This window comes from Gavia stellata, chromosome 16 (genome assembly GCF_030936135.1).
Source record: "Gavia stellata isolate bGavSte3 chromosome 16, bGavSte3.hap2, whole genome shotgun sequence".
Classification (NCBI taxonomy): Eukaryota; Metazoa; Chordata; class Aves; order Gaviiformes; family Gaviidae; genus Gavia; species Gavia stellata.
Window position 1 is genome coordinate 14,044,646 of NC_082609.1, and position 27,399 is coordinate 14,072,044.

Sequence of the window (27,399 nt, forward strand, 5' to 3'; positions counted from 1 at the left end):
TTTGGGTTCACAACTGTTCAAAGACAGAGCCAGAGCTCTGGCTGTGTGCAGCCAGCCCACCTATGTGATTATATGATGCTACTGCCTATGACAACAGGGAAAGGGACTCAACAACAGAGGATATCCTGTTTTTTTTATCACATTCTTATACTGTCTTGGTTTCATAGCATCATGACCTCTCTTAAATGCAAAACTTGAGCACAGAACCCCGGTGTTGGACTTTATCTAGTCTTACTGCTGAGTAAATACACGGTTCTCCTCGTTTCATGCAAATACTTCCTTTCCATTGCTTGATAATTAAATATATTTGCTTAGAAGCTGGTAATGCAAATGCAGTTTATGCAACAAATTTTTATGAAAACAATTAATTTGCTTTGGTCTAGTTATTTGTTCCTCTGTATTACCATGAGGAAAGAAAATGGACCCAATTGCTTTGTTTACAGTGTAGCTAAATGACATAGGTGCTACATCATTAATTAGCTTATAAGACGTAATAAGGTCACAGAAAAAGCTGGAGCCGTTCTGAACTTCTTTTCCTTTAGGGCTGGCTACATTAACACACTTACTGAAGGAGGGGACAGTAATGATCCAGCCAGTACTTATCAGGATAAAATTAGTAATGATATACAATCCCAGTGGTTTAAAAGTAAGGAGCTCCAATTCTTACAAAAGTCCTAGTAATACCCTGGTTTAAAGTCCGAGTGAAATCTGTGTATGTAACCCTCCAAAACAGCTTAGTATTAAAAAAAATGAAAATCCAAAAACCTGAACCAGAACCAACTTTTACTGTTCCATGTTCATACATTAATATGTTTAGATATTCGAGCCCTCTGTCCAGTTCTGAAGGACTGATCATGAGGAAATCTGTTGAGAAAGGTCAAAAAAACCCAGTGAATTGGAAACTGTAGGTTTGCTGGGATTTTTTTTCAAAGTTCTAATGATGCAGAAGCTGCATAATAATCTCCCTGTGAACCATAAACATAATAAAAGCTGAGGCCATTTCTAACATAATCTCTATCAGCAAGATGCCAGCGCTTTTCCAGATTTCCTAACGGGTCCCTGCTAATTCCATGCCAAAACTAGCAGTGGATTTCTTCCTTTTAATCTCCCGTAATGCCTTACTCGATTATTGTCACTGCTCTCCGACTGCGCACCGTCCCTTCAAACCCTAATTCCCCCCCGGAACAGTCAGATGAGGCTGAACGGCGGTGGCGAATCCAAAGGACACACGCGGCCGCGGACACCCCTCACCTCCCCACCCCGGGCAGAGGGCGGCCGAGGACCCGGGGGAAGGGGGTGAGCCAGCCGGACTCTCCGGTATCCCCACCCGGCGGAGCCCCTGGCCGAGAGGAGGAGGATGAGCACCCACACTTGCTCCAGGTGACGGGTCTGAGGGCACCCTCGCACCCTCGCACATACCTGAGGCATGGCTCTGCTCATCGCCTGGGTATGCGTCGCTGTGAGGTGAGTGAGCCCCCCCAGCCCTGCCGACCCCCAAAGGCTCCCTCAAGCCCCGCCGCAGCCCGGAGGAGCAGGCGAGGGGGGCCCAGGCCCACTTCCCTCCTCTGTTCTCCCCTGGGGCCGGTCCCGCGGCAGGCGCGAGTTTGGCGGGAGGGCTGAGGCGAGGGGACGGAGGTGCGAGTTTGGCGGGAGGGCTGAGGCGAGGGGACGGAGGTGCGAGTTGGGCGGGAGGGCTGAGGCGAGGGGACGGAGGTGCGAGTTTGGCGGGAGGGCTGAGGCGAGGGGACGGAGGTGCGAGTTGGGCGGGAGGGCTGAGGCGAGGGGACGGAGGTGCGAGTTGGGCGGGAGGGCTGAGGCGAGGGGACGGAGGTGCGAGTCCGGCGCGAGGGGGCTGACGGCGGGACTCGCCTCTCCTCGCAGCATAGAGAAGGCTCTGGGGGGCCAGGGCGACGGGGGGGACCTCTACTCGGAAAACATCACTCGGATCCTCGACAAGCTGTTGGACGGCTACGACAACAGGCTCCGACCGGGATTTGGAGGTAGAGGGAAACTCCCGTCCCCTCGGGGAGCCGGAGAGCGCACGGCTCGGTGGGGGAGGGCGAGCGGGAGCTCTCCCGCTCCCGCTGGAGGGGGTCGCCCGAGCGGGCTCGGGGGGAGCGTCCCGTCCCGGACCCGGCAGGAGGGAGGCAGTGAAACCCACGGGGCGAGCGGCAAAGGAGGAAAGTTTCCCGTGCCCCGCCAGCCCCCAGCCCGCCGGCTCCTGTGGGGCGGCCCCGCTGCTGCGCTCGCACGGCGGCTCCGAGGGGCCCCGCCGCGGGGTGCCGCGCCCCGCCAGCCCCGACCCCGCTCCCCTCCCAGCTCGTCTCCGTGTCCTGCAGGCGCCGTGACGGAAGTCAAAACGGACATCTATGTGACCAGCTTCGGGCCGGTGTCCGACGTGGAGATGGTAAGGGCCCCGCTTGCCGCCCCTGCTCTCCTTTTCCGGGATTCATTACGGTGGCATCTGAGTTGACCGTCATTAAAGCAGCTTACGAGGCTTAATCTTCTTGACAATCTCTAGGGCCCAGCGGAGCAGTTTGGCTGGAGCCGCATATAGCTATTTCCCCAGCAGAGCCAGCCAGGGCAGTCCGTGGCCCAGACCCGAGGCTGGGCACAGAGGGTAACACTAGCCTCGGGTGAGGGCATGGATGGGAGGTTAAAGATGCTTCTTTAACCTCGTTAAGAAGATTGTAAGCATCTGTGGCCCAACACATAGGTTTGCAGGAAGGCTGCGCATTAGGAGACAACGTAATGAGCAGCTGCCTGGGAATGGTGCCATTTCTGAGACAGCTGCCCCTTGTCATGCTGGGTGCGCCCAAATTCAGGTAGCTGCAGACTTGGGGGAACTCCATCAATTAGAGCAGCAGCCCCAGGAAACTGTTAAGCCATCGGAGTGAGGGTGGCATTGCTGTTCTCATTCCAGAAATTAACTTGTATCGCTATTTTTGCCCTTGCACACTTCCTCCAATACCTGCTCACCTGAGCCTGCAGTCCGGTTTGCAGGCAAGGAACTGTGGGCCTCAAGATACAATCAAAAGGTTTTCCACCTCTCTGCATCAGTCAATCTCAGAGAAGGCACAATCTTGCCTTCTTACACATTTGCCTGCAGCCAAGATTTAGCTCCATTTCCTAAACAACTTCTCTAGAGAACTTCTTTCTGAAGGTTTGTGAGATTATTACTAAGGATCCTTAAGAAAAATAACTTAGATTAACTTGACACCATAATCCTACTGTCATGTGACTCACTCACATCAGTCCTTTCTTTTTGAATATCCAAAGTAAGATGCAGAAGAGGCAACGAGAATGTCCTTTTTTTCTTGGCCGTTAAATATTGATAATTTGGTTTTGCACTTTGAAAGGATACTAAATTAGACATTTGTATTTCTTTAGACCTCAGTCACTTTGAATTAAATTATTATCTCTGAGAGAACAATAAGGGTTTTTTCCTTACTCATATCAAATTATCTGTTCACTGACTAATTTGTAACTATTCTTTAAATAAAAAGAAAATAGTATATTTTTTCTTAGACTACTTTTTTTTTAGTAACTACTTAATGGTAACAGGATTAAGTGTTTAAGCAGTAAATTAAATGACATTGACATGTGTTTTAGGTTCTTTCATGGAGTTATTTTGTACACAGCAACTTGGGACTGCTGGCACCCACACATAAGTCACCCACCTATTTATTTTCCATAGGAATACACAATGGATGTCTTCTTTCGGCAGACATGGACTGATGAGAGGTTGAAGTTTAGTGGGCCAACTGAAATTTTGAGATTAAACAATTTAATGGTCAGTAAAATTTGGACACCAGACACATTTTTTAGAAATGGAAAAAAATCAATTGCTCATAATATGACAACTCCTAACAAACTTTTCAGAATTATGCAGAATGGAACTATTCTTTACACAATGAGGTGAGAGCCTATTCTGTTTTTGCTTGACCTTTATTTTTGATTTTTTCAGAAGTGTTCCTGCATACCATTTTTTTCATTGTCGTCTACTATAATGTATTCTAGACTAACCATTAATGCTGATTGTCCTATGCGGTTGGTGAACTTCCCTATGGATGGACATGCTTGTCCATTGAAGTTTGGAAGCTGTAAGTTTTTCTGTATCTTTCAGTTTTTTTATAGTAATACAATTGGTCTACATGTAGGTGAGAAGATCAGAAGTGAGATCCTAGGACACTACTTAATAACATAGCTGAAATTTTTTATTATCCTTTTTATACTAGAATCTTACTTTCGCCTCTGAGACTCAGACCATTCATAAGCATATGGATTTATTCACTGAAGGGGGACTGTTGAAGCATATTTTATTGTTCAGTATTCTTACACATCTAGTAGTCAAAGTGGGTCCTTCAACAAGTCATAAGAGCTATAGTACATTTATTATATTCTAGCTTTGCAAAATGAAAATATTTAGTCGATCTGTGGTAATCAATGTATGTGGTTTTTAGCAAATTAAGAAACAAAAGCTAGTGCCTATCACCTCAACCATTCTCTTATTGTTGATTTTTTTGCGTTTTGTCATGAATGAGGTTAGAAACTTGCTGGAGCAGTATACATGTTTCTATTTGAGCCATAAAAAGGGTCATGCTACTTATTTTTTCAATTGCTTATAAATTACATAATTAATAATAGTAATTTTTCCCTCTTTAACTCAGATGCTTATCCAAAAAGTGAAATAATTTATACATGGAAAAAGGGACCCCTGCATTCAGTAGAAGTTCCACAAGAGTCTTCCAGTCTCCTCCAGTATGACCTCATAGGACAAACTGTATCTAGTGAAACAATTAAATCTAACACAGGTAAGATGTAGCCATGTGGGAACTATTCACACTATAAAACACATCTTGAAAATAAATTACAGGGTTTTTTTCCATATAGAATTGAATTAATTTAATTGTTTTCCAGCATTTTAAAAACTCAAATCCTTGGAAAGAATCTAACCATTGTCTCTTAAAAGATAGCTTTTCAATATGTCCCTTTAAGCATACAATTTTTCATGCAATTCTTAAGAATTCCCCCTGCCTCCCTGTCCCAGTAAAAACAGTACATAAAATGAATATTATTCTTCTCTGTTTCCATAAGGTCATTTTACCTTTTTTTAATCAGCTTATTTTTATTATGCACTAGGAGACCTGTAAGTGCTTTCCTCAGAACACAGTGTGTTGGGTTTATGCCAATAATGTTTACTCATATGTTGCCAAAATAATGCTGACATACTTGTCTCTTAACAGGTGAATATGCAATCATGACAGTTTATTTCCACTTGCAAAGGAAGATGGGCTACTTCATGATACAGATATATACTCCATGCATTATGACAGTCATTCTTTCTCAGGTGTCTTTCTGGATTAACAAGGAGTCTGTTCCAGCCAGAACAGTTTTTGGTATGCTGCATTAAGGTCTTTTGACAGCTCAGCATCACATATACCATTCATTCATTACTTTCATTGCTTGTTTGTTTTAGGCGAATATTCACTTCAGCTGCTCTATTTCCATCTTCAAAGGAAAATAGGCTACTATCTCATTCAGACATACATTCCATGCATCATGACTGTAGTCCTGTCTCAAGTTGTGTTTTGGATCAACAAAGAATCTGTTCCAGCAAGAACCGTGGCTGGTATTCATGTTTTGTTCTTTTCTCATTCACTTCATTCACTGTATTGAATCCATTGTATCAAACAGCTACTGTAATCCAGTGGGAATTGGAAAAGACAGCTAGTAGGTTTCAGTGAGCAAAAGTAAATACTAAAATTAAACCAAATAATATTTAATCGGCCCACGAGGGTCAAAATTCTTTAATCGGAATGTTTGGTTAGCCAGACTTGTTTGTGATGTTTTTCTTCCCCTCAATATTTCTTCATATGCAGGGAGGGACAATTTCAGAGTAAATGTCAACTGCTTCATTTTTTAAAGAGGATTTTTTCTATTGATTTATTCTCTTGTGAAATCAATCTCAGTTAAAGGTTTTTTTAAAAAAAACCACATGGGATGGAATTAATCTCATCGGACATAAGGTACCTCATCTAGCACTCATTCTGAAGTGCTCTCTTCCCCTTGCCTACAAAGTTACCTGAACAACTAGCAAGAACTTTAGATGGATAAAGTTACGTGAGATGAATCCTGTCTCTAGCACAGGTTGGAGTTGTAATGTGAAAGGTGTGTCCATATTGCATGGTAGGGCCCTTTTTTCTTTCCAGTGGTTTGAATTAATGCTCCCAAAGCTGTGAGTTTTGTCTCCTTAATTTTTAGTGTGTGCTTTGCTATTAAATTTGACACACACCCCCCACTTCAATGTTGATAGGCTGTGAAACTGCACTCATTGTTAAGGGGTAAACTTTCACTGACTGAATTGTTGTTTCTAGAAAAACAATCATAAAAATACTAAGCAAAAATAATAAAACTTGTAAAAAAATTCATGAATCCACTAGCCATACATACACATTTTGCAACCCTATTTTCTCTTAACCCAGTACTTATAAATAGAAAAATTCCCTTTGTGAGACTTGTCTTCAGTAACAAAAAGGCAGCTATCTCTTCCCTAATTACAAGTGATGCAAGTCTCATAATTCAAAGTGAGTCTATAATTGTAGTTAGCAGGATACAGAATTTTATTTCAATCAGTTAGCATTTCTGGCCTGCATAGAATGGTATGCATAAAAGCATTGCAAACTTTTAGGAATGCTAAGTGAACACAACTTCCTCAGGTGCCTCTGAAGGAAGATGAACACTTTTGTTCTTGAAATCCCCATTGGGAGTTGAGATGCAGTTTGGCATCATTAAGCACTTACAAGTATTATTTTCTGGCAATTGGGATTTCTTGAAGTGCTTAAAAATATTGAAACATCAGGCAATAGATTTTCCAGGGTGTTTATTGCAGTTGAAGCATAAAATATGTATAGGAGGTTTGTACACTAAATAAGATGCTACCTGATTTGGCTTTATATTGCATTTCTGGACTGTACAGTTACATCCTCTACATTTTGAGTAAAACATATTTGCTACCTAGTGGGCAGCGGAAGTCAATGCTATATGCTTGAAGTAATGTGCAAATAAGTCTTCAGCTGATTCAGTAATAATTACATAGAGACCCCAAACTCTGGAATAACAACTCTTAGATGTGATATTGCAGAGTAAATATAGAATTAGAAACAGAAAATATTTTTAAAAAATAGTAAAATAGACACCTTTCTCAGTATCGTGGAAAATTAGTCATGTTGGCATTTTAATATATTATTTCAATCTTTATTCCATTCTTATTTCTCCCAGGCACAGTCTGAATTTATAGTCCTTACTAATTCAAAATCCCATGGATTCTAAATACCTTCATCTAAGGAAAAGAGGGCAAATTCCTTGTGACAAAAAAGACTCATGTTGCAAATACTTGAATTATAAATTTTCAGTTTTACTTATAAGTTCCTAAACTATAAGTTTGAGAGAAGAGAAATTAATAGTAGAAGAATAACAATAGTGTGCCCAAACCAGTTTTTCAGAACAGATTCATTTAGCAACTCTATTTACCTCCAAAATGGATGCCAGTTATCCTTTGCAGGTAATATTACAATAAATACTCTGAACATTTTGCAAAGATAAATTAATGGTCATAAACACCTACTCTTTACAGACCTGCAAGTGAAAAATGGGAGACAGAAATACTTGAAGAGGCACTCTTGCATTCTTTATAATTGTGTCATTGGAAAGAACTGCAGATTGCTAGTATGAAATTCCTTATTTTATGTGGAGCTATGTGCATAGCCATGCATATACATATACATGTGAGAAGTTTTATGAACTGCGGCATTATCAGAAATTACTTAGAATAAGAAACACGGTTATTGGAGGCCTAATATTAAGTATGCTCTGAATCCATATAGCAATGGTTGTTATTTCACATTTTTATGTGCCTTTATCTAATCTTTTTTATTCCTGGCAAAAAGTTCATCTGTTGTTTTGCAGAAAGATAGTAGTCAGCTCCTACCTTCCTAGCAGGTCACCCTGGGAATTTTAAATTAATATCCAGTCATTAAACTTTATTTATAATAAAGTCTCAGATAGGGAAAGGTGTTTGGATTTTTTTGTTTCATTTTTAATAAGAAAAGATAACATATTTCAGTATTTGCATTATGTAATAGATTCTTCAAAACTTACCAAGAAGTGTTCAAAGTGGAAAGACAAGGGTAAACAATCATCAGTTACACAGTTTACAAACTGTAATTTGGCATGCAGTTTGATAAAGTAGTTTTCCACAGTGCAGAGCATTTCATCAATATTCACTCCACATTGAGAGAAGTCTTATCTGTATCTGTAATAGAATAGGAGTCCTATTCCTAAGTTTAAATTCCTGCTGCAGTAAGTTTTTATTCAGACACAGAATATATCATTTTTATTACTAACTAGCACATGGACAGATTCTAATCTAATCACACACCATATTGAAAAGTTCATTCTGGACCTTTGAAATTGAAATATATCTCAGCATACTTGTATTCATATTATAAAATGAGTCTGGCAGATTTGGGAGAAGTAGAGATCCTATATATTTTTATACCATCTCCTATTTGCATTTCATTAAAACACGTTAAGTAATGACATTGGGACGTAGTTAACCTCAGACAGCTGGCAAGCTACAGCATGTGAGAGAGTTGCAAAAAACCTCTTAAAATAATCAAGTCACCCTGTCTTGATGCTGCAGTACGCAATGACACTGCATCCTTTAGACTGAGCGTCATTCATAGCATATAGATTCATCATCACAACATGACATTATAACATCTTTTACTTTCCCATCTACCCTTTACCAACTGCAGAAAAGAGCAGAAGAGGGTATTCTCTGCCTTACTGTCTTTGAATACCTGTAGTTTTCACATTCTAGCAGGCATAATTATAAGTAAACATGAGTCACAGAGGCTTCTATGTTAATGAATGAGTTTGCTCTTGCACTTTTTGCTTGTATCAGACAGAAGTGGGAAGTAAGTATATTTCCTACATTATTAATGCTGTACATTCCAAACCAGAAAGAATAAATTCATGAGTTCATGTGAAGAGCACTATGGGGCCCATGAGCTACATGACCAGATTTGTTGTGTGAAAATAGATAAGCAGCTCTAGAGAAATGGCTTTTCTATCCTTCCATATTTGTAACTATGGGTGCTTTCAAATCAAGATACTGTTAGTCAATCTTAAAGACTGTACCCAGTGATTAAAGAAAACTGCACAGAGGACCAAACTATCTTTACTAGAAATATTTGGATCATAGCCTACCACTGATTTTAATGCAGAATTCGATTGAATCAGTGAGGGTTCTGTAAGCCATGATCTGTCTTGTGCAACAACTGGAGAAAGAGAGGATCACTGCTGGGAAATGACAGTGTGTTAATCTAGATTTCTGCCAGACATTCCACGTACTAACCCCTCAAGTAAAGTGTCTTTCATAGTTTGAGCCTGAATTTTGTTATGCCCATGTTTATTACAATTCAAAGAAGTTGCACCATGTAGTATGTAGTTAACTTTCAGTCTGCTCAATGTATTAAGGAAGTTTGTTCAGAGATTTTAGATGCTGAAGCCAGTATACATTAATTACTTAAGAATACAAAATACTTAGCAGTCTTGTTGGTTAGCTGGTACATAGTATGACAGCTAAAACCAAAGAGGAGTTGGGGTTTTTTTTAATATATATGAATTTAAGAGTAGCAGTGTTGAAGCAAAATTCTAATGCCCCTGTTTTCTTTCTCTTATTTTCAAGGAATCACTACAGTTCTAACAATGACCACTTTAAGCATCAGTGCACGCCATTCTTTGCCCAAGGTGTCCTATGCTACCGCCATGGATTGGTTCATAGCTGTGTGCTTTGCCTTTGTCTTCTCTGCACTTATTGAGTTTGCAGCTGTCAACTACTTTACCAATCTTCAGACTCAGAGAGCAATGAGGAAGGCAGCCAGGGCAGCAGCATTGGCAGCAGCACTATCAGCAGCAACTGTACCGGCAGAGGACGAGATTGTCTCGGTAATTGCTTGCTTTTCTGATAATAAGCATCGTATAGGAAGAGGCAGCTGAAGTAGTGAATGCAAAACAATATTAAAGTGATCTTAACCTGAAACAGATTATGTAACCAGATCATGTCTATTTATCAAAGACATTGTTCTTATTTCATAAAATGAAAAGACTTCATTTATTCATACTCTTTATTTAATTTTGAGATATGTTTTACTAGAGAGATGTTTATTTGATAAGATATTTAAGGAGAGCTATTAGACTGTTACCCACAGTACTTCTCTTGAGCAATGCTGTAGGCAGTGTGGTCAGGCAGCTGTGGTTCTCTCAGTAAGTCTGCAGAATTTGTAGGACACTGTACAATGGAATGAACATGTACATTGGCCAGATGATTATGGGATCACTGTAGTACACTGGTACATACCATAAGTGGGTCATCTGGAAGAAGAATAATTAGCCTTTACATACACTTGGCATCTGTTACTTTCATAAAAATCTGTGTTGGTGGAAGCTTGGGGAAAAACCACAAATGTAAAGATTAAGGATAGATTTTAGTAGATGCAAGAGACAGGAAGGCTTTCTAGTATCAACAAAGTATGTCAGAATTACTTGTAAATATTATTCCTTACATCTCGGGCTAAGTAATGAATGCTGTCTCACACATATGTTAATATATTTATCACTATAGCCCTCCTGTTTTCAAAATCAGTTTTACTACCACCACATTTCATATTTTGAGAGGAATAACAGAATTTGAATGACCTGCAAAACCTTTGAGTCTGTAGTTGACTAAGGAGGTCAATCTAAGAGCTGCTGAATATCAGGGCAACACCTTACCCACCGTATAGTCATTTTTCCACATTTATTTATAAAGAAAGCAGTTACTTATATAACGCAGTTAAAGTTATAACATTTATGTACATTCAAACTGTTAAATTCATAATTGATACGTTCCATATAACAGCGAAACCAAAGCTCCACAGCATCTTGCTACTGGTCCTCATTGGAGCTACTCAGCGAATGTTCTTCACTTCAACTGGGAAGCACTGTGCTTGTAAGCCATATTGTATTTTGCTTACGATTTTATTAATATTGAAAAAAAATGAAGACATTGTAAGATACAATAAAGAAATGCATTTTATTTTCACTAAATATATAAATGCAAAAAGAAGCAAATCTTTATACATTTTAACTCAGAACCACAGCTTTTTTTGTTTGTTTTTTAAACCACAGTTATATAAAGAAAATACAAAAGAAAGTAAAAAAAAAATTAAAAGGAGCTTGGAAGCAAATGTTCACAGAATCTTGCACTGATTTTAAAGTGACAGCAGAAAAGCTGATTTAGTTTTGACAATATTTGCAATGTTTATATCTACATTTATTTTAACTAGTAAACTTTTATAATTATATTTAAACCTTAAAAAAAAACAATGAGCGAAAAAGAAAGTCTGCATTTGCCAATATTTAGGACATACTTCTCCCCTCCCCAATATCATGATATTTGACTGAGAAGTAGTCTGGACTGAATAGCAGAACATTGCAACAGTAAAAGAGTGTAAAATAAGAAAAATACTGTTAAGACTGAAGGAACTTTGAAATGTACTAAATCTTCATTTTTATTCCTTTGTTGACTTTTTTTTGACGGCAAGCTATCAGAATAAAGTCAAAGAGATCACTTGGCTTTACATAGCGTGAGGAAAATATTGATAGCTGTGACATAATGAAAAGGAACAACAGCTCTGATCTTTCCGACACACACTTCCTTATTCAAGTTAGAGTTAATCATAGGGAAGTTTTCAAGAAGTAAAAAAAAAAAAAAGCAACTTTTTTTTTCATTGAAGTCCTTGCTGAGGGTTATGAAAACATTTTGGCCTACTCTGCATGTGCTACTGCTGGTGAATTTACAGCAGATGTTACAAAGCCACTGCCCCCCCGCCCCCCGCCCAATCTCTAGAAGACAACTGTTTCAAAAAATAACTCTCTGCATATGCCCAGATATACTAGAACATACTCCTGATGACTGTGCCTCCTCCAGTACTTGTGAGTGAGATTTACATGGTCTCTGTATCATTGAGCATCTAGGAATAAAATAAATGTCTAGGAAGTACACTGCAACGATTTCTTCAAGAAAACTGTTTACAACTAGCTAACAACATACGGATTTAGAAGAGTAGTAAACCCCCTAACATCAAGATCCCAATGTAAACTCAGTCTTTAAAACAGCCCACAGCATCCACAAAATTCTATAGTCCTGATCTTGCTCAAAGCTCATATTATCCAAGACAGTAATTTTCAATCCCTGTAAATCCACCACTTTTTTCTCACAGGACCAGTTCTCTATGAGAACCTACCTCTGCAGTAACAGAAAAAGCAAAATCAATGAGATCATAAAAATGAAGGGTACTTACAATTGAAGGAAAAATGATGTAGTCAAAATGGCTTCCAGAAGAATTAACTACTGGATTAAAAAGGTCCCATTCCAGAAAGGCATGCTGGGAAGAAGGAGTAATTACAGGGTAACAGATTTTAAGAAGCTTTTTTTTCTTCTTTTTTCTTTTCTTTTCTTTCTTTTTTTGTGTAGTGATGGTAAGGGGGAAAGAACTTTTGTATGTTGTCACATAGATGGATGTACTACATACAGTCAGTGATATAATTTCAGCTGAAGCAGACCTGAACTAGCTAATTTGAATGCTAACAGTGTAGTTAGCACAGGCTGATTGCGTGAGTATATGACCATTTCCTCAGGATTATCATCCTTTACTGAGCTTTGTACTTCTATAGCTACATTACCAGTCTTAAGTTATGTTCAAATAAGGCACACAGCATAATATGCAGTTTATTTCTTATTGTAGATTTAGGAGCTGTTTCTGAGGTTCTGATTTCCCCTTTTTTGCCCCATACCCTGCAACTTGTTCCATTTGTTTGCCTCTAAATTCTTTCATCACTTTTCCTTCCAGATTTTTCTTTTTTTGGTTGCTACAATGCCCAATTCTTATTCTTTGTCTCTTGTGTAATTTATCTTACCTCTCATGCTCTTCTTTTTGCCTTTGCTCCCCATTTACTCCACTTCTCTTCTTAAAATGTTGTTTTCTAATTCACTAGAAAAAAAATTCTATTAGAATCCACATCTTATACATTAAACTGTTTTTTAACTGTCTACTTTATTTGAATTAAAAAAAATAATTAAAATCTTTCCCTTCTCTCATACCGTGGGCTTTGGTACCTTGTCTTTTCTGATCTGTGATTTTTTTTAAATTTCTTTTTGCTCTTTTAGATAGGATAGTGAAGTTTTTCATCCACTTGTAATGCCAGTATTTTTATTTGTGATTTTTAAGTGCATGAAAGTTGTCAGAATTTTAGCTATATGAAAGGACAGGTATAGGATGAAGAGTAGTGAACAGTGTGTCAAAAATGCTTAGTGTCTTCTGCATTTCAGAAGTCAGGTGGTATTTTTACGTTGAGAAAATTTCTGAAGATTGTAAAGGTTTACTTAGTTTTGAGGAGTCCATTTGTAAAAATAAAAGTGAAAAAGTGGCATGTACCTACTTGAAAATTTTCATGGCTATACAACTGCTAACAGAACTCTGCTACCAGTAGCAACGTTAACAGTAACAACATAGGCAATATGTTTTTAATAATCTATTATCTTAAATTGCCTGAAGAGTGGCTAAAGAACGTTGTGGTGGGAATAACTTTAGGCTGGCTGAACTAGTACTTCCTATGTGACAGGAGACCCATTCTCCTGCTTTGCGTAAGAGAAGTCCAGGGAGACAGTTTTGGTATAAATGAAAATTCAAAGGAGTTATAGAACAGCCAGCTTTTGCTGCTTGTGTGAGGGCCTGAACTCATCAAGATAAATGTATTTACAGAATATATTCAGGGTTTTTTTAATTCCAAATTAATTATGTTTCCTGAAAAAAAAAATCAAAAATCTTTCAAAATACTATCAAAAAGCCTTCTTCCCCCTTCAGTCTAGTTAATTTTATTTAAAATCTTGCTTTATTCAAATGAACAAAAGTTTTTCTCATGGGTTTTTATATTGTAGCCAAAAAACCCTGTACAGTCAGAAAAGAAAGATGGCAGAAGACCCAATTCTGCTCTACTGTGCTAATGAAAGTAGGAGAAACTCTGCTCAAGTCATTGGACTACACTAGTTTCAGTAAGAGAGACAATGGTCTGACTATGTGCTCAGTTAACTGATGACAGCCCAGCATGCCTGTCCTGGTTCCAGGAAAGCCACTCTTATTTACCTCAGTTAACTGAGAGCAGAATTTGGCTTGCTCTCTTTGTCAGCTGCAGGCAATCCCTGCGTGAAGTACAAAACTATGGGTGTTCCACTCCAAAATATGATGGCAACAAGCTGAGTAGTCATCTGGACCCTGACAGAAACCTGTTTTTATTCATATGGTGACCAAGCTTGTTCTAGCATGTCAAAACCAAACATTATATATATACAAAACATTATGGCGTTCAGCTTTTTAATCCATTTCAAATGTGTATTTTCTATATCAATCATACTGTTTCATCATTATGGCTTCCTTTATCCAGGAATATCCCAATACTGGCAGCTGGAGGGGAAGGGGAACTGGTGATACTGTCTGGAGTGCACCATTTGAAGTAATGCTCTGTGAGATGGTCAGGGAGTACACACCATGGATCAAAAGACATCCTTTCCATGCGAGAGACTACATGTAAAAGACAAAAGATTGTTACAGGGTGGTAGCTTGATTACAGTTATGTTCTAAAAGACCAGTTGTTTTAACAGAAAACAGCACAGAGCATTGAAATACCGCTGGGAGAGCTTCCTTCTCCCTACAAATAGCCCTGTCTCTGTGTTCCCAAATAACATGGCTTGGGCAGAAAAGGATTCTCATTCTCTTTAACAACCCTGCCCAACTGCAGAGCAGCCATATGTCACTTCGGTATAGAGGATTTAGTTTTCTATAATTACGTCAGAATATATTGAGTGTGTTTAATGAGTATCCTAGTGTAACTGAAAGGAAAGCACTTCTATTTGGATTATCAACAACCCTTTATGAGATCATCCTAGAAACAGCTGTATGCATTAAAGTCTTGACTGAGAACATAGCACTTTCAATCAAATTAGGGAGACCTTCCTGCTCCTCCACAATTGCAGATTATCAAGTAAACTATGAAAAAAAACCAACAACTTTCAATGATACTGACTTTTTGTTATCCCAACAAGAAAATTAGATGATGATTATTTGGTTCTGCCTGAGTCAAATATTTGTCTGATTGACAAAGCCAATGCAGGGCAGTAAGGAAGGTTTAGAAGTAGCTGATATCATACACCAAAATCGAAAAATTCAAGATGAATTGGATTTAGACATTTTTTTGTTCAACATTGAAGTCTAATCCTAGTACCTTTTTTGCACGGGGCAGTGAGAACAAAATAAAGTAAGTTAAATTACAGAAAAAAACCCCAAACAAACCTCTCTAGTGCTGTTTTTGTAATTCTGTCTCATTTAGACACTAAAAGAAGTAGTTTCTATATGCTGCAGAAATTTAGCAAAGTAAATGTGGAGACAAGGATTGTTCTGGACTGACACTGATAAGTTTAAGAGCTGAACATGACTTTGAATATTTAAATCTGTTTAACATAAACACATATTTTGACAGAGGCTCTGTGCTAATTATATGATTTTTCTGATATGCTACATATAAATGTTAGGAAGAGACTCTACCACAGTACATTCACACTGAAAAGAGGATGACCAGGGTTCCAGTCTCTGCTCTTCTCAGTTTTATATGACAGCAATTTTAATACAATGGGCATGGTATATTTTTCAAAGTTATGCTTTCTGCCTCTAATGGCTCTTTAGATTTCTCCATGCAAAAATAAAACAGCTTTGAAGTAATAAGACAACAGCCTCTCCCCATAACCATCTTCACCTGACGGTTAGGCTATATTTTGATAGAGGTGAATTTCAACCTGAAGGTTAAGAAAGAATTTGGACATGGCTTTCCCATGCTCCAAGTAATTTAACCTGAGTGATTTAACCCTTTTACTAGGGTAAAGCATGAAGAAAACAATTTTGCGTGTTATTCTTCATAATATTTCTAGGAAAGGAAACTTAGAATTCCTAAAGAGATGCCTAAAGCTAGGACTATTAATGACTTCTAAACTATGTTCAGCTTTTAATTATGCAGAACTGTGTTTATAAATGTTTGCAATACGCATTTTTTGAATCAGATCCCACAGATAAGATATGCAAAGAAATGTCTAAATCATAGGTTATAAGGTATTTCTGGCATGAGATGGATACTTAAACTGCACAGGACTGTAAAGATTGAGGTACCTTAGTGCATGCTCAAAAGGAGATCTTACATAATGTGGTGAACTTTCCTGCTGCAAGGCACTGCATATGGATTGTTCAGTAGCTAAGCAGAGTTTTTACAGACCACACTGTTGAATGTAGCGGCTAAACTCTGCTTAACTCCCTCTTTGGGAGCTAAGTCACTAGCATGTGATTTTATGTGTACAACATGGATGGTTGGAATTACTCAAACTGTATCTACTAATGAGATGGGCAGGGAAAAAGAATGTTATATATTTAATTTAGTATTCTGCCTTGTACAGACATTGAGTTTTAGTGCTAGGTTTTTTTGTTTCTGGGGTTTTTTTGTGTGTTTTGTGATGCCAACAAAGTTCAATATCCTTAATCCAGTAAATTATAAAGAAAAGGAGGAATAACACATTTGTGGAATAACACATATTTTGTCTAAACTTTTAGCGTTTATTCTCACATACCTCTTCTTACTGCATTGCCCACAGGAAAAAGAGACATATGTGAGTAAAAGAGAGATAAGTAAGGACATACAGATATTAATTTGTTTAAAGTAAGCCAGTATCTGAATGCATACATAAGATATTAATGTTACTGATCTAAACTGATAGTGAGAATATGCATTTGCAGTACAAAGGAACAGAGAACAGTAGAGAATTTTGCAAATATGAATTACAGAAATCTCTTGAGGAACAGAAACATATAAGAACAAAGCACATTCATAAATCACAGTTAGCATCCATATAAAAATCAGAAAAAGCAGACCAAGAATTCCATTTACTCCAAGGTTATATATGCTGTATTTTTTTAAATCTGGAAACAAAGCAATTTGCTGAGAGCCTCCTGAGATATTCTGAGCATAAGCAAATTCTAGTGATATTGATGAGAGTTGTGAGAGAGCAGCACCTTTATAGACAAGATGAGGCTGCTTTGTTAGCTTTCTAGGGGATCAGGTAGCTGAGCTGCAAAAGCTTAATAGGAGCCAGACTGTACCTTACTAGCCCATATACATACCAGTCTTTGCATAGTCCAGTTTTATGATATCTCACATTAAACAGAGATCTTGCAATCTGTTCTGTGTCACTGGGTAGTCACATGTAGTGACAAGTTTAATTGCCTGATGGGACTAACATTCCACATGAGTGCAAGAGTACTCCTCTGAATCAGAATTCAGTAACTTAAAAAAATTTATTATTTCATAATGACACAGTGTGCCATGCCTCAGGATTCTTGTTGTTACTCTTGTTACTTGTAAAACAGTCCTGACTATTTGAATGATTGGTTGTGAACAATGCAAAATAGGCTATTCATTCCTGTTTTCTCTCTGTGTTTTGCTAAAGTTTCATGATGTCATTGTAGGTAATCTTTGTCAAAAAGAAAAGTTAAATCTAAATATAGTAGACAAATTACTGTAGCTGCTCTTCACAACTCAACTGTAATAAGAAATATACGGTTTCCTCCCTCCGCCTCCTCCTCGTGGTTTAGCAGTGAATTCCAACGAAAAATATGAGTTGCATTTCTGGGGCAGCAAGTCTGGTCTACAGTCAGCTACCACACTGAGAAACACCTTCATTACACATCCGAGATAAATTTGGACTTAGAATTCCATATACTTTCTTAATGATTTATATCAACTCTAAACCATCTCCTCAGCAGGTGAAGAGCATGACAAAAAACTGTGGCTTTACTAAGACAGTAAAATGCACAGGTCCTTCCCGAATATTGGAATAGGCTATTTTAGGTAATGAGAAGTTATTAATATCACTCCATTGATAGAAATGCACCAAAACTGGCCCCAAAGTGGCAGTGTAATCAAGTTAGTGCCCTCTCCAAGTTCTGAGGATACACACTGACTCCAAATCTTCCTGCCTCCAATTTGAGATGAAATCACATGGAGATAATCCTCCTTCTACAGAAATGAGATTTAATAAATATTATAAATAAAATAATGACCAGGATTACACTTTTTCAAGTGCCTATTCGGATGATCACAATGATTTTACTACCTCTACATTCTAAATATGTTCAGTACTGAACATCATCCACAGACCATATGCTACATCTGTTCTGCCTACTATTAACTCCATCACCTCAGTACAATAACTTCTGATTCATGCTTGAATGAGCCAGTGCAGAATTTGAGCCACATTATACCAGAATATTGCAGATAAAAAGGGCTAAGATTCACCTTAGCACTTATATTTTTAGGAACCACCCATTCTCCACAAAAGGTCAAGCTATCTTGCAGTAAAGTGAAAAATAAGCTACCTTACGACTTCTACAATTCCGTTGAAAGCAGGGCATACAAGCAAAACGGAATAGCAACTGGAATGAAAGCAGTAGCCCAGGCTCTGTCAGTCAGTCAGTTTATAGAGTGGGATTATTATTATGACTAGAGCAAGTGGACGTGGATAACCCTCCTTCTGTTTCTGTGACACAACTGTAGATCATCCTCCATTTAAATCTGTCTGTTGCTTGCTGTGTTACTGGAAAATACAAAACCAAACATCTGCGTTCCAGATAGGCACAACCCCAGAATATGAATGCCATTTAATATCCATTCAAAACACGATACTAATCATTTAATGCATAGATGGCAAAGTGGAAGAAGGAGGGATATGGCAAGTTGGAAGTGTTGATGGGTTGGGGGGGAAGAAAAAGGGCAATAGATAAGTACTTTTTTTTTCTTTTTTTTTTTTTTTTTTCCAAATAAGATATTGTTCTCTCCACCTTTTAGTTAGACTAAAATCAGCTGTGAGGAATCCATCTCTCCCCAATTTCAGTTGGATACCAGTCCATTCATCCATGAGCAGAACTTGGCATCGTGTAGCAACGTCACTTGTTCTGATACTCTGGCAGTAACATTGACCGCTAAAAGGATAATTCCTTTTATAACTCTATTTTAAGTCATACATGAGATACTAGGTGTGTTAGGCTAGCCTTTTATCTAGAAATTGTGGCCCAAGTACAAGTCTAGGCAACGTATTTCAGAAGATATTTTTTTTCTTTTTAAGAACACAGTCATTTGTCCGTCTGATTAAAATCTGTTTCCATGCATAGAAATCCTGCAAGATAAATCCCAAAAATGCTGACAGTGGGCTACATTTAAGTGAATGATTGTCACTAAGTCACTCCCAAAGAATGACTTTGGAAATTGCATATCTAACAGAATTTTGCTGCCTTAAAACCATTCAAATGTTACTCTTCCATTTAACAATAGATATATATGCTGTTGTATTGTAAGTTATTTACATTATCTAAGAGTTCCCTCATCAGTGTCACTCGTTCAGTCATCTAGTTCTGCTGACCAAAAAAAGCTGCTTATTCAAACCCAAGAATAGCTCCGTATCTTGTGCAATTTTGTGCACAAGATTTTTCATCAATAATCTGGAACTAAATTTTACAATCCTGTACTGATGAAGCTTTAGACTCAATCTCAACTAAAATTTTGTCTGTTAGCATTGCTTTTTAGAGTCTAAGGTATTTCTATCGTTCCCTATTAACAGAAAACCTGAGTACTTCATATCAAAACAATAAAAAACAACTTGACACTGTAGGCATTCTTCTGTATTTTCTCAGCCATCAGATGAATCTTAATGCTTCTGCCATGCATCCACATTACTAAAGGTAGTCCTGGGTAGTGGCAGTAGCAGCAAGGTTTTTGAAAATATCCTCCCATTTGACACTACTGTGAAAGGGCGTAACTGATATCCATTGGAGCAGGCTTAGAGGCTGGAGTAGGTCCTATTCCTAAGTCATTTCTGCAAGGAAGAAATCTATTACTTCTACTCTTGTGAAACCAAAAAAACGGCAACTTGGCCACAAATAAAACAGGTGTACATAATGAATATACGTGTCAGCCTAGCAACTGAAACGTAAACTCTAAATGTTCCTGGGGTCTGGTTAAATTTTTAAGAGTTTTCATACAGCTTTCTGAAGAGTAAGTAGACCTGACTGTGAGTATTGCACAAAATATAGGAATAATTTGGTTTCATTTTACCATAAATGAAAATAAAAAGAGTCCCGTTACAGTTAGAGTAAGTATTTGTCTTCGGTTGTATGCATGAAACTGCTGTGGGAATCATGACATATATTTGAAAATGAAATTTCAGCCTGGAATAAACTACAGAACAATTCAGCATTCATGTCTTCAGCACCTGTAAAGTTAGTCCATTTCCTTTTGTGCAGCAGTTTTCTAGTTCATCAGCAGCTAGTTTAGGGACTAATAACAGTGTGACAGCTTGGCTCCATTCAGTGAGTTTTTACCAAAACTCATCAAGGGGCTCACACAGTGAAGACTGCGCTTGAGCCAGCCCATATGTGCTATTTTGTTTAAACTTGATTCATACCTACATAAACTTCAGTCATACTAATATATTGCAATTTAGAGACACTATTACTTTCTTTTCTTTTCCTTTTAGCTCCATCGTTTCTTTTTTTCTCTCTTGTAGCTTCTGTTTATTCCCATGTTAAAAATATGGAAAGCACATATTCTTTTATGTTTTTACAGCAAAGCTTTGGGCCACAAATGTATCTCTGTATATTTGCATTACTTTTGTGATTTCCTTAGTTTGTTCTATAGCAGAGAAGCAGCAAGAAAATCAAAAAGTTGAGTAAAAAGCTGGAGAGAAGCCTAAAGATCACAAAAGCTAAGACTCCGTATCCAAAAATCACCCTTTTTTTTCCCTCCTTTTTCCTTCACAGCATTCTGACTCCAACTGTAACCTGAAGAAGCGAGTAAACTCCGTAACATCTCAGGCAGATCAGTCTCCTGAAGCCAGCATAATATCAAATAGTGCATCCCAGTGTCAACCAGTGTCTGTTCTTCCACCTGCCCCACCACCTATTGGAGGCACAAGTAAAATAGACCAGTATTCTAGGATTCTCTTTCCAGTGGCATTTGCAGGATTCAACCTGGTATACTGGGTCGTTTATCTTTCAAAAGACACTATGGAAGTGAGTAGTAGAATTTCTGAATACTTGCCTATAATATGTAATATGTTTACTTGACCAATATTATTTTAATTGTTCATTTACTCTTGCAACTCCAGTTAATCAGTCCTTTCTGAGGAAGGTTACTAATAACAGCTTTCTCTAAAAAATCAGCTGTGGCTTCCAGTAGTAAGGGCATACAGTACAATGCAGAAAGGCTATTTGAAGATGAGAAATGTAAACACTCATCTCTATGCCATGTTACACTGAGCAGAACACATGGTGTAAGACAACGTATGACGCCATTCTCAGCAAACAAACTAATCTTAAATCTTCCATTTCTTAATCTCCCTATCTGCAGTAAGGAATGGTAGAATTATCTGTTGAAGTAATGCAGTGAAGCAGATAAGAACTTTAATATCTCCTAAGGTTTGCTCAGTGAGGTAATAAGATACCAGTCTCCCCCAAAAAGTTTGTTATTCATTCTAAACATTTATCAATGGTGTGAAGAATTGACAACTGCAGTATACAGTTTGTGAATCAAGAGTCCCTGTTTTTTATGCATTTTAACACCGATTTTTCTTGTTTCGTCATATAGCTGAACAGTTTTATGCAGATAAGCTGCTAAATTCTTTGCTTAAGTTTATTTAAATCAGGCAGAGAGTGATCATGTCTTTAGATATTGATGAGGTCCAGAAGAGATGCATGCCCTGCAAATTGAGCATGTCTAGAATAATCAGTCAGTGATTAGTCATTAAACTTTAACTCTTTAATGTTTTAATTCTCTAATTTTTCCCTTTTGCCTAAATGCAGCTAATGGTGTCCCATTTCCTTGGTAAAAAATATATTCATTTGCCTCGTTGCCATAGAGTTTTTGAATCTCACTGTACATTGCAGTCAATATGATTGGTACATTTAGCTTTATTTAGGGCAGCTAGAGAGATAATGATGGTATTTAGATAATACTGAATGCAAAAAATCCCTACATCAATAAAAACAGAGGCTGGCAATCTGGTATGAGTGGTGAGAAGATTGTACCTGTATTTCCTAGATTAGAGGTAAAGCAGGCCAAGGGAAATCTATGGACAGCCAAGAGATGTTGCAGTTCAAAGTAACAAGACAGTGCTGATCATCTGATTGGTAGCATCTTGCCTCTGCTTGAAGCAGAGGCTACTAGCCTCTAATTTTGCTGATTTTTGCTACTAGTATGATCTGGAAAATGCTGTCTCTCAAAGACAGAGTGTGCTGCCAAGCAGCCTATATGAAATCAGGAGGGCAGGAAGATAGGAGGCACTATCTCTTACAAATGTTCCTGCAGATGTCTCTCTCAAGAGGTCACAGCTGCTAACTCCTGGCCACTCAAAATCTGCCCAATGCTAAATTTAGCATTTGTGCCAGAGTTACTGATCCTGCTATTAAAATATTGACTACGTGTGCAAATTACTTATTTCAGTCAGAGAAGGGAAGTATCAAAAAAGCTCATGTATAATTATTACAGCTTCTGTTTAGAGGCCAGTTCCTCAGCTTGTGTAGCTTGCCGTAACTACAGTGCTTTCATTCAACCATTCACATTTTGGGTCTAAAAATATTTGGAACATAGTTGCCATTTCCCTTGGTAGTGATGAAATATTTACACTGAACCTTATATATTAATAGTTTTATTAGAACTAGGCTTTTAAAATACTTCTAAAGTCTAGGACGTATATGCTGACTATAAATATTTTTTAAATGCCACTTTTGCAAGCTCACAAACATCCTCACAAACTCAGAAATTATATTCTGTAGTAGCCTTATAGAATGACAGAAATCCAGCAGCAAGATTTAGAAAACAGAGTAGTATTGACAGCTGGGGTGCTTTGAATTATGAAGAATGTAAACAATTATGTAAAATGTTAATCAAGCTCTTCATAAATTATATTTTCCTGTTTGTGTACTCAACTGTAACTGATAATGGTTGTGACATACATTGCTACGTTTCTAATTCAATATGTTGTATCACTTTACCAATTGTTACTTTCAAGGAAAACCAGGATTGTTTTTGCTTTAAAAATATGTTCAGAACAGTCTCCTACAAAAGTTAGGTGAACAAAGCATAGCATGCTTCAAGGCCAGTTCAACTCAACCACAGGCTCAAGCCCAAAAGATTAAGTACTGGTACAGTATTATTCAGTTAAGAAATTTAATTTTATATAGAAAGCGCATTTTGTGCAATATTTCAGGTATATTAGCTTTTCTTTTTTGAGTTACTTCTTTGAGTTCATTTGGCTTTTGTTTAAAAAACAAAATGGAAAAAAAATATCTAATCAGTTCATTGAAATAGCCAAATTTCCCGTGCACAAGTTCTTGTAGGGCAGCTTTCTAGGATTTTGGTTAGTGTAGTTTGGAGTGCAGGACATCATTCACCAAAATCTGTCATTGTGGAGGTTCCTAAACTGAACAGCTACCTACCATCTTTGGATGGTGCATATAGAACAAATCAAAAAGCATTTCATGAATCTATTTGTAAAAGCAGGCTATTAGCACTGGAATCAAAGGTAATTTTCAACTCATATCATTGTCTTCTGGCCAGACTCTTCCTTTGACTTTTAAAGAAGTGCAAGAATAATTTTTTACTTCATGTTGTGGATTCGGAGCATCAGCTAGAATGAGCAGCCTTGTCATAATGACACGGAGTTGCATGAAGTAAGGAGCTCTGTCCTAAGCTGTTTGGTAGAATTTCTGTGCACTGCTAAGCAGTTTTCTTATGGCTTAAGTAATGGACCATATGTTACAGAAATGAAGAAGTCATTCTTGTGTACAGTATCTGATAATATTTATAGGAACCTTGGGGCTTGAGTACTTTTCAAAGTGCTCCTTGGAGTCCCTTTTCTTCCCCCTCCATTTAATAATTTTCTTTTTGGAAGACTTCAGGTTAATCACCCTTTCTCTTTACTATACATGTAAACTAAGAGTATGTTAATTACACAGAAATTTTAGGATTTGGAAGTTTGTATAATGAAGAAGGTGTTTCTAATAAAATGTATGTCTTTAAACATTTGAATATTATTTTTCAGAGCAGCCGGGATTGGGCAGATAGCAAGAAGAGTATCTTAGACTAAAATATGTATTTGTACTTCCATATACACTGAATCAAGTCCAGCTCAGCAAACCAGGAAGTTTAGTAGCAAACTTTCATTGTAAAACTAATCTTTTGCTACATTTTTAAGCAAAATAGCAGTACTCTCTGAATGAAAAAAAAAAAAAAAAGTCCAAGTTGAAATTAAGTGCTTCAGCTGAACGCTTTTTATATGTGGTTGGAGATAAAGTGATCTTCTGGCCTTAATATTTAAATAAATGGTTCTATTCTCCACTGGAACAAGTGGGAAAACATTCTTATTCAGTAGCGGTCATCCACCATGCAACTTGATATGTAAAAGATATTTCAGTGTAAACTGGTTTGTATTGTGGAGTAGCAATACTGTTGCAGGACAATGGTTACATTGGTAAAAGTATAGAAAAGATGCTAACATAGTTCTCTGCCTGAATTTTGTTAGACAGCATGTTGTTAGAACCCAATATAACCAAAGAACAACACAAAAGTAGAAAAAAGGAGGTACTTGAAAATATGGATATGAAAGAATCCCCAGTTGAAATAACATACTAGTTTTTAGACCACAGAAAATGCTGATACTTGTATGATAAGCCCCCCTTTCTCTCAAAAGGTTTTATAACTCTAATACTGACAGATGCCTAACTATAACAATATCACTGTGCCATTTATAATATGAAAAAAATAAAGCATTAAAGTTACTCTGAGAAGTCTTACTCCCTCACGACATAAGGTCAGTTTGTAATTAATTTAGATGAAATGTCTGAAGATGTGACACCCCCATGATTTATGCATGCAAAATGGAACAGGCATGTTTCTGTGGTGCACGTTCTTCCGTAGAGTACAGTGATTCTCTGCCATCCACAAAAAGCTCTATACAGTAACAAACAATACAAATTTGTCCAGATTAGCCAACTAGAGAAGTTCTTGAAAGAAGAACAAACCTATCTGACAAATGAGAAAAAGTTTTTCTAGCCTTTTATTTTGTCATACAGCATTTTTTGGCTTTGCTTTTGGTTTTAAATCTTGCTAAGTCCTTGAGCTGAATACTAATTTATGACAGTGACCTTCGTAGGTGAATTGCACACTAGTTTATTTTAAAATTTGCTTGATTTAGAACTCAAAGAGTGCCCTTTTAATGAGAAGAATACAAGTACTTCGTCTACGTTTGCCATATCATTCACAATGGATATGCTGTTCTCATATATTCTTACACATCTTCTTTCTAAAGTAACCTGTCTTAATTTTGATATGTAATGTTATATCACAGTTTTTAATGTAATGAAACTTGGCATGATGGATTGAATCAAAGTAAAGAAGGATATGATGTTAAAGTTTTGATGATTAACTGCAGAAAAACAAGCAGAGGCCAGCTTTTATGTTTGGGAGCAGAGGAAGGTACAAAGTCACTGAATGTGCTAAATGTGCTGAGTCCTGGATATTATTTGGACACAGGGAACATAGTATGATGGCAGAAAAAGAGTTACATAACAGGTTGAAGGAGAAGATGAGATGTTAGCGATGTAAAGTGGGAAGAAACAAGAACAGAGAAAGAAACAAGAACTGGAAAAGTATTTTACTTCTATTCATAAAGCTTGCAGTGCGTATTGTTACACCATGTTTCAGTTTCAATACTGGAAAAATAAAGTTCAGGAGAAAACAGTCATTGCCATGCATACTTACAATTGGGCTTTGATGATCCACGTAATGAACATCAAATTCTAAGAGGATTCTCCCTTGTAATGCAGTTCTATTTTAAGTCTGCTGAGCCAGTTAGAAATCAGGTGGTTTTGTTGGTTAACCTAACTTTTAGCAACACATAGCTTAAACTTCTCTCTAAACTTTTCTTCCAGTTTTTTGAACCTACTGCAATGCATCTTTTAACAACCCATAGCTTAAACTTCTCTCTAAACTTTTCTTCCAGTTTTTTGAACCTACTGCAATGCATCTTCAAAATGACCATCAGTCCGACTGAAGAACAGCTCGAGCTTTCAAAAAAATCACTAAAGGTCATCTGGAGTTGAAGGGACTTCAAAGGATTTGTCTATCCACAGGTGCTCTCAATTTTCAAACAGGGAATATTTATATTGGACATCACCTGGAAACACACTCTGGACAAATCAAAAAGATAGAAACTGCACAGAGTTCTAACAACAATTTCTTAAGATTTCTTATATTGATTCTACTATAAAAGTTCTTCTTAAATTATTTTGTTCAATTGTCAAAGAAAAGAATGTGCATTTGTTCTAATTCTGTTATAAACAGTTGAATGTTTACATTTATATAAAACATCAATAACAGCATTATTTTCTTATAAAATAAGCCTAATTCTGAACTGGTATAACTTGGCATGGTTTCACTGAAAGGTTAGGGGCTGCACTGATTTGCAGCACTTGAAATTGACCCAAAATAATGTTAAGAAATCCTATGAAAGAGCGCTGCAATCCCATCATGCTTTCATAACCCTTTCCTAGAGAAGATGAATTATGAATTCTGATTTTCTTTAATTTCATTTTCATCTCCTTTAATTTGAGATGATTTTTATAAATAACAAGATATAAGAAAAAAGGAAATAGAAGCTATTGTTTATGTACTGTAGCTGATTAGTTATGATAGTGTAACTTGTTTTGTTGAGTGCCCATGGAAGTACAACCAGACTAATAACAAGCAATTTCTCAGCAGGGTCTAGAAATGCTGGACTGAGATGTCAGGAAGTTTTCAAGGCCTAAAGCTGCACAGACAGAAAGATGCAGCTACCCATCAAGCTAAATGCAAGCCCTCCAGCTCCAGGGAACTTCCTGGAAGCAAGTCTTAATAGCTAGTTAGGGAACTAGCTGCATTTTATCATCTGATTCTACTGAACTGCCCCTAGCAAACTCCCTAGAACTTTTTTCCAGAGGCAAAGTACTGTCAGCATATTCAGAGTTTAAAGGTAATAATATTTTAATTTGTCACTCTCAACACAAACAGTCACAGGATTTCTCTCTATCTATTATTTTATTGTATATTCAACCTTCATCTCCATAGTCCTTCTTAAGAATGTAGTTAGGAAAGATATGCCAAATCAAA

The 27,399-nt window shown here is 37.5% G+C and overlaps 1 protein-coding gene across 1 annotated transcript; it reads left to right on the plus strand.

Annotated features, from left to right (window-relative positions):
• The first annotated feature begins 1,426 nt into the window (after window positions 1-1,426).
• GABRA6 (gamma-aminobutyric acid type A receptor subunit alpha6) lies at window positions 1,427-26,305 on the plus strand. The gene is made up of 11 exons (XM_059825343.1): window positions 1,427-1,464; window positions 1,882-2,000; window positions 2,340-2,407; window positions 3,698-3,918; window positions 4,021-4,103; window positions 4,671-4,814; window positions 5,247-5,399; window positions 5,480-5,632; window positions 9,755-10,014; window positions 21,015-21,266; window positions 26,255-26,305. Exons 1-11 carry the CDS (start codon window positions 1,427-1,429, stop codon window positions 26,303-26,305), a joined length of 1,542 nt encoding a protein of 513 aa, XP_059681326.1.
• The last annotated feature ends 1,094 nt before the right edge of the window (window positions 26,306-27,399 follow it).

Coding starts and splice junctions, on each gene's coding strand:
- GABRA6 (XM_059825343.1), top strand. CDS start 1,427: ATGGCTCTGCTCATCGCCTGGGTATGCGTCGCTGTGAG. Junction 5,400..5,479: donor TCCAGCCAGAACAGTTTTTG/GTATGCTGCATT, acceptor TGTTTGTTTTAG/GCGAATATTCACTTCAGCTG. Junction 10,015..21,014: donor CAGAGGACGAGATTGTCTCG/GTAATTGCTTGC, acceptor TTTCCTTCACAG/CATTCTGACTCCAACTGTAA.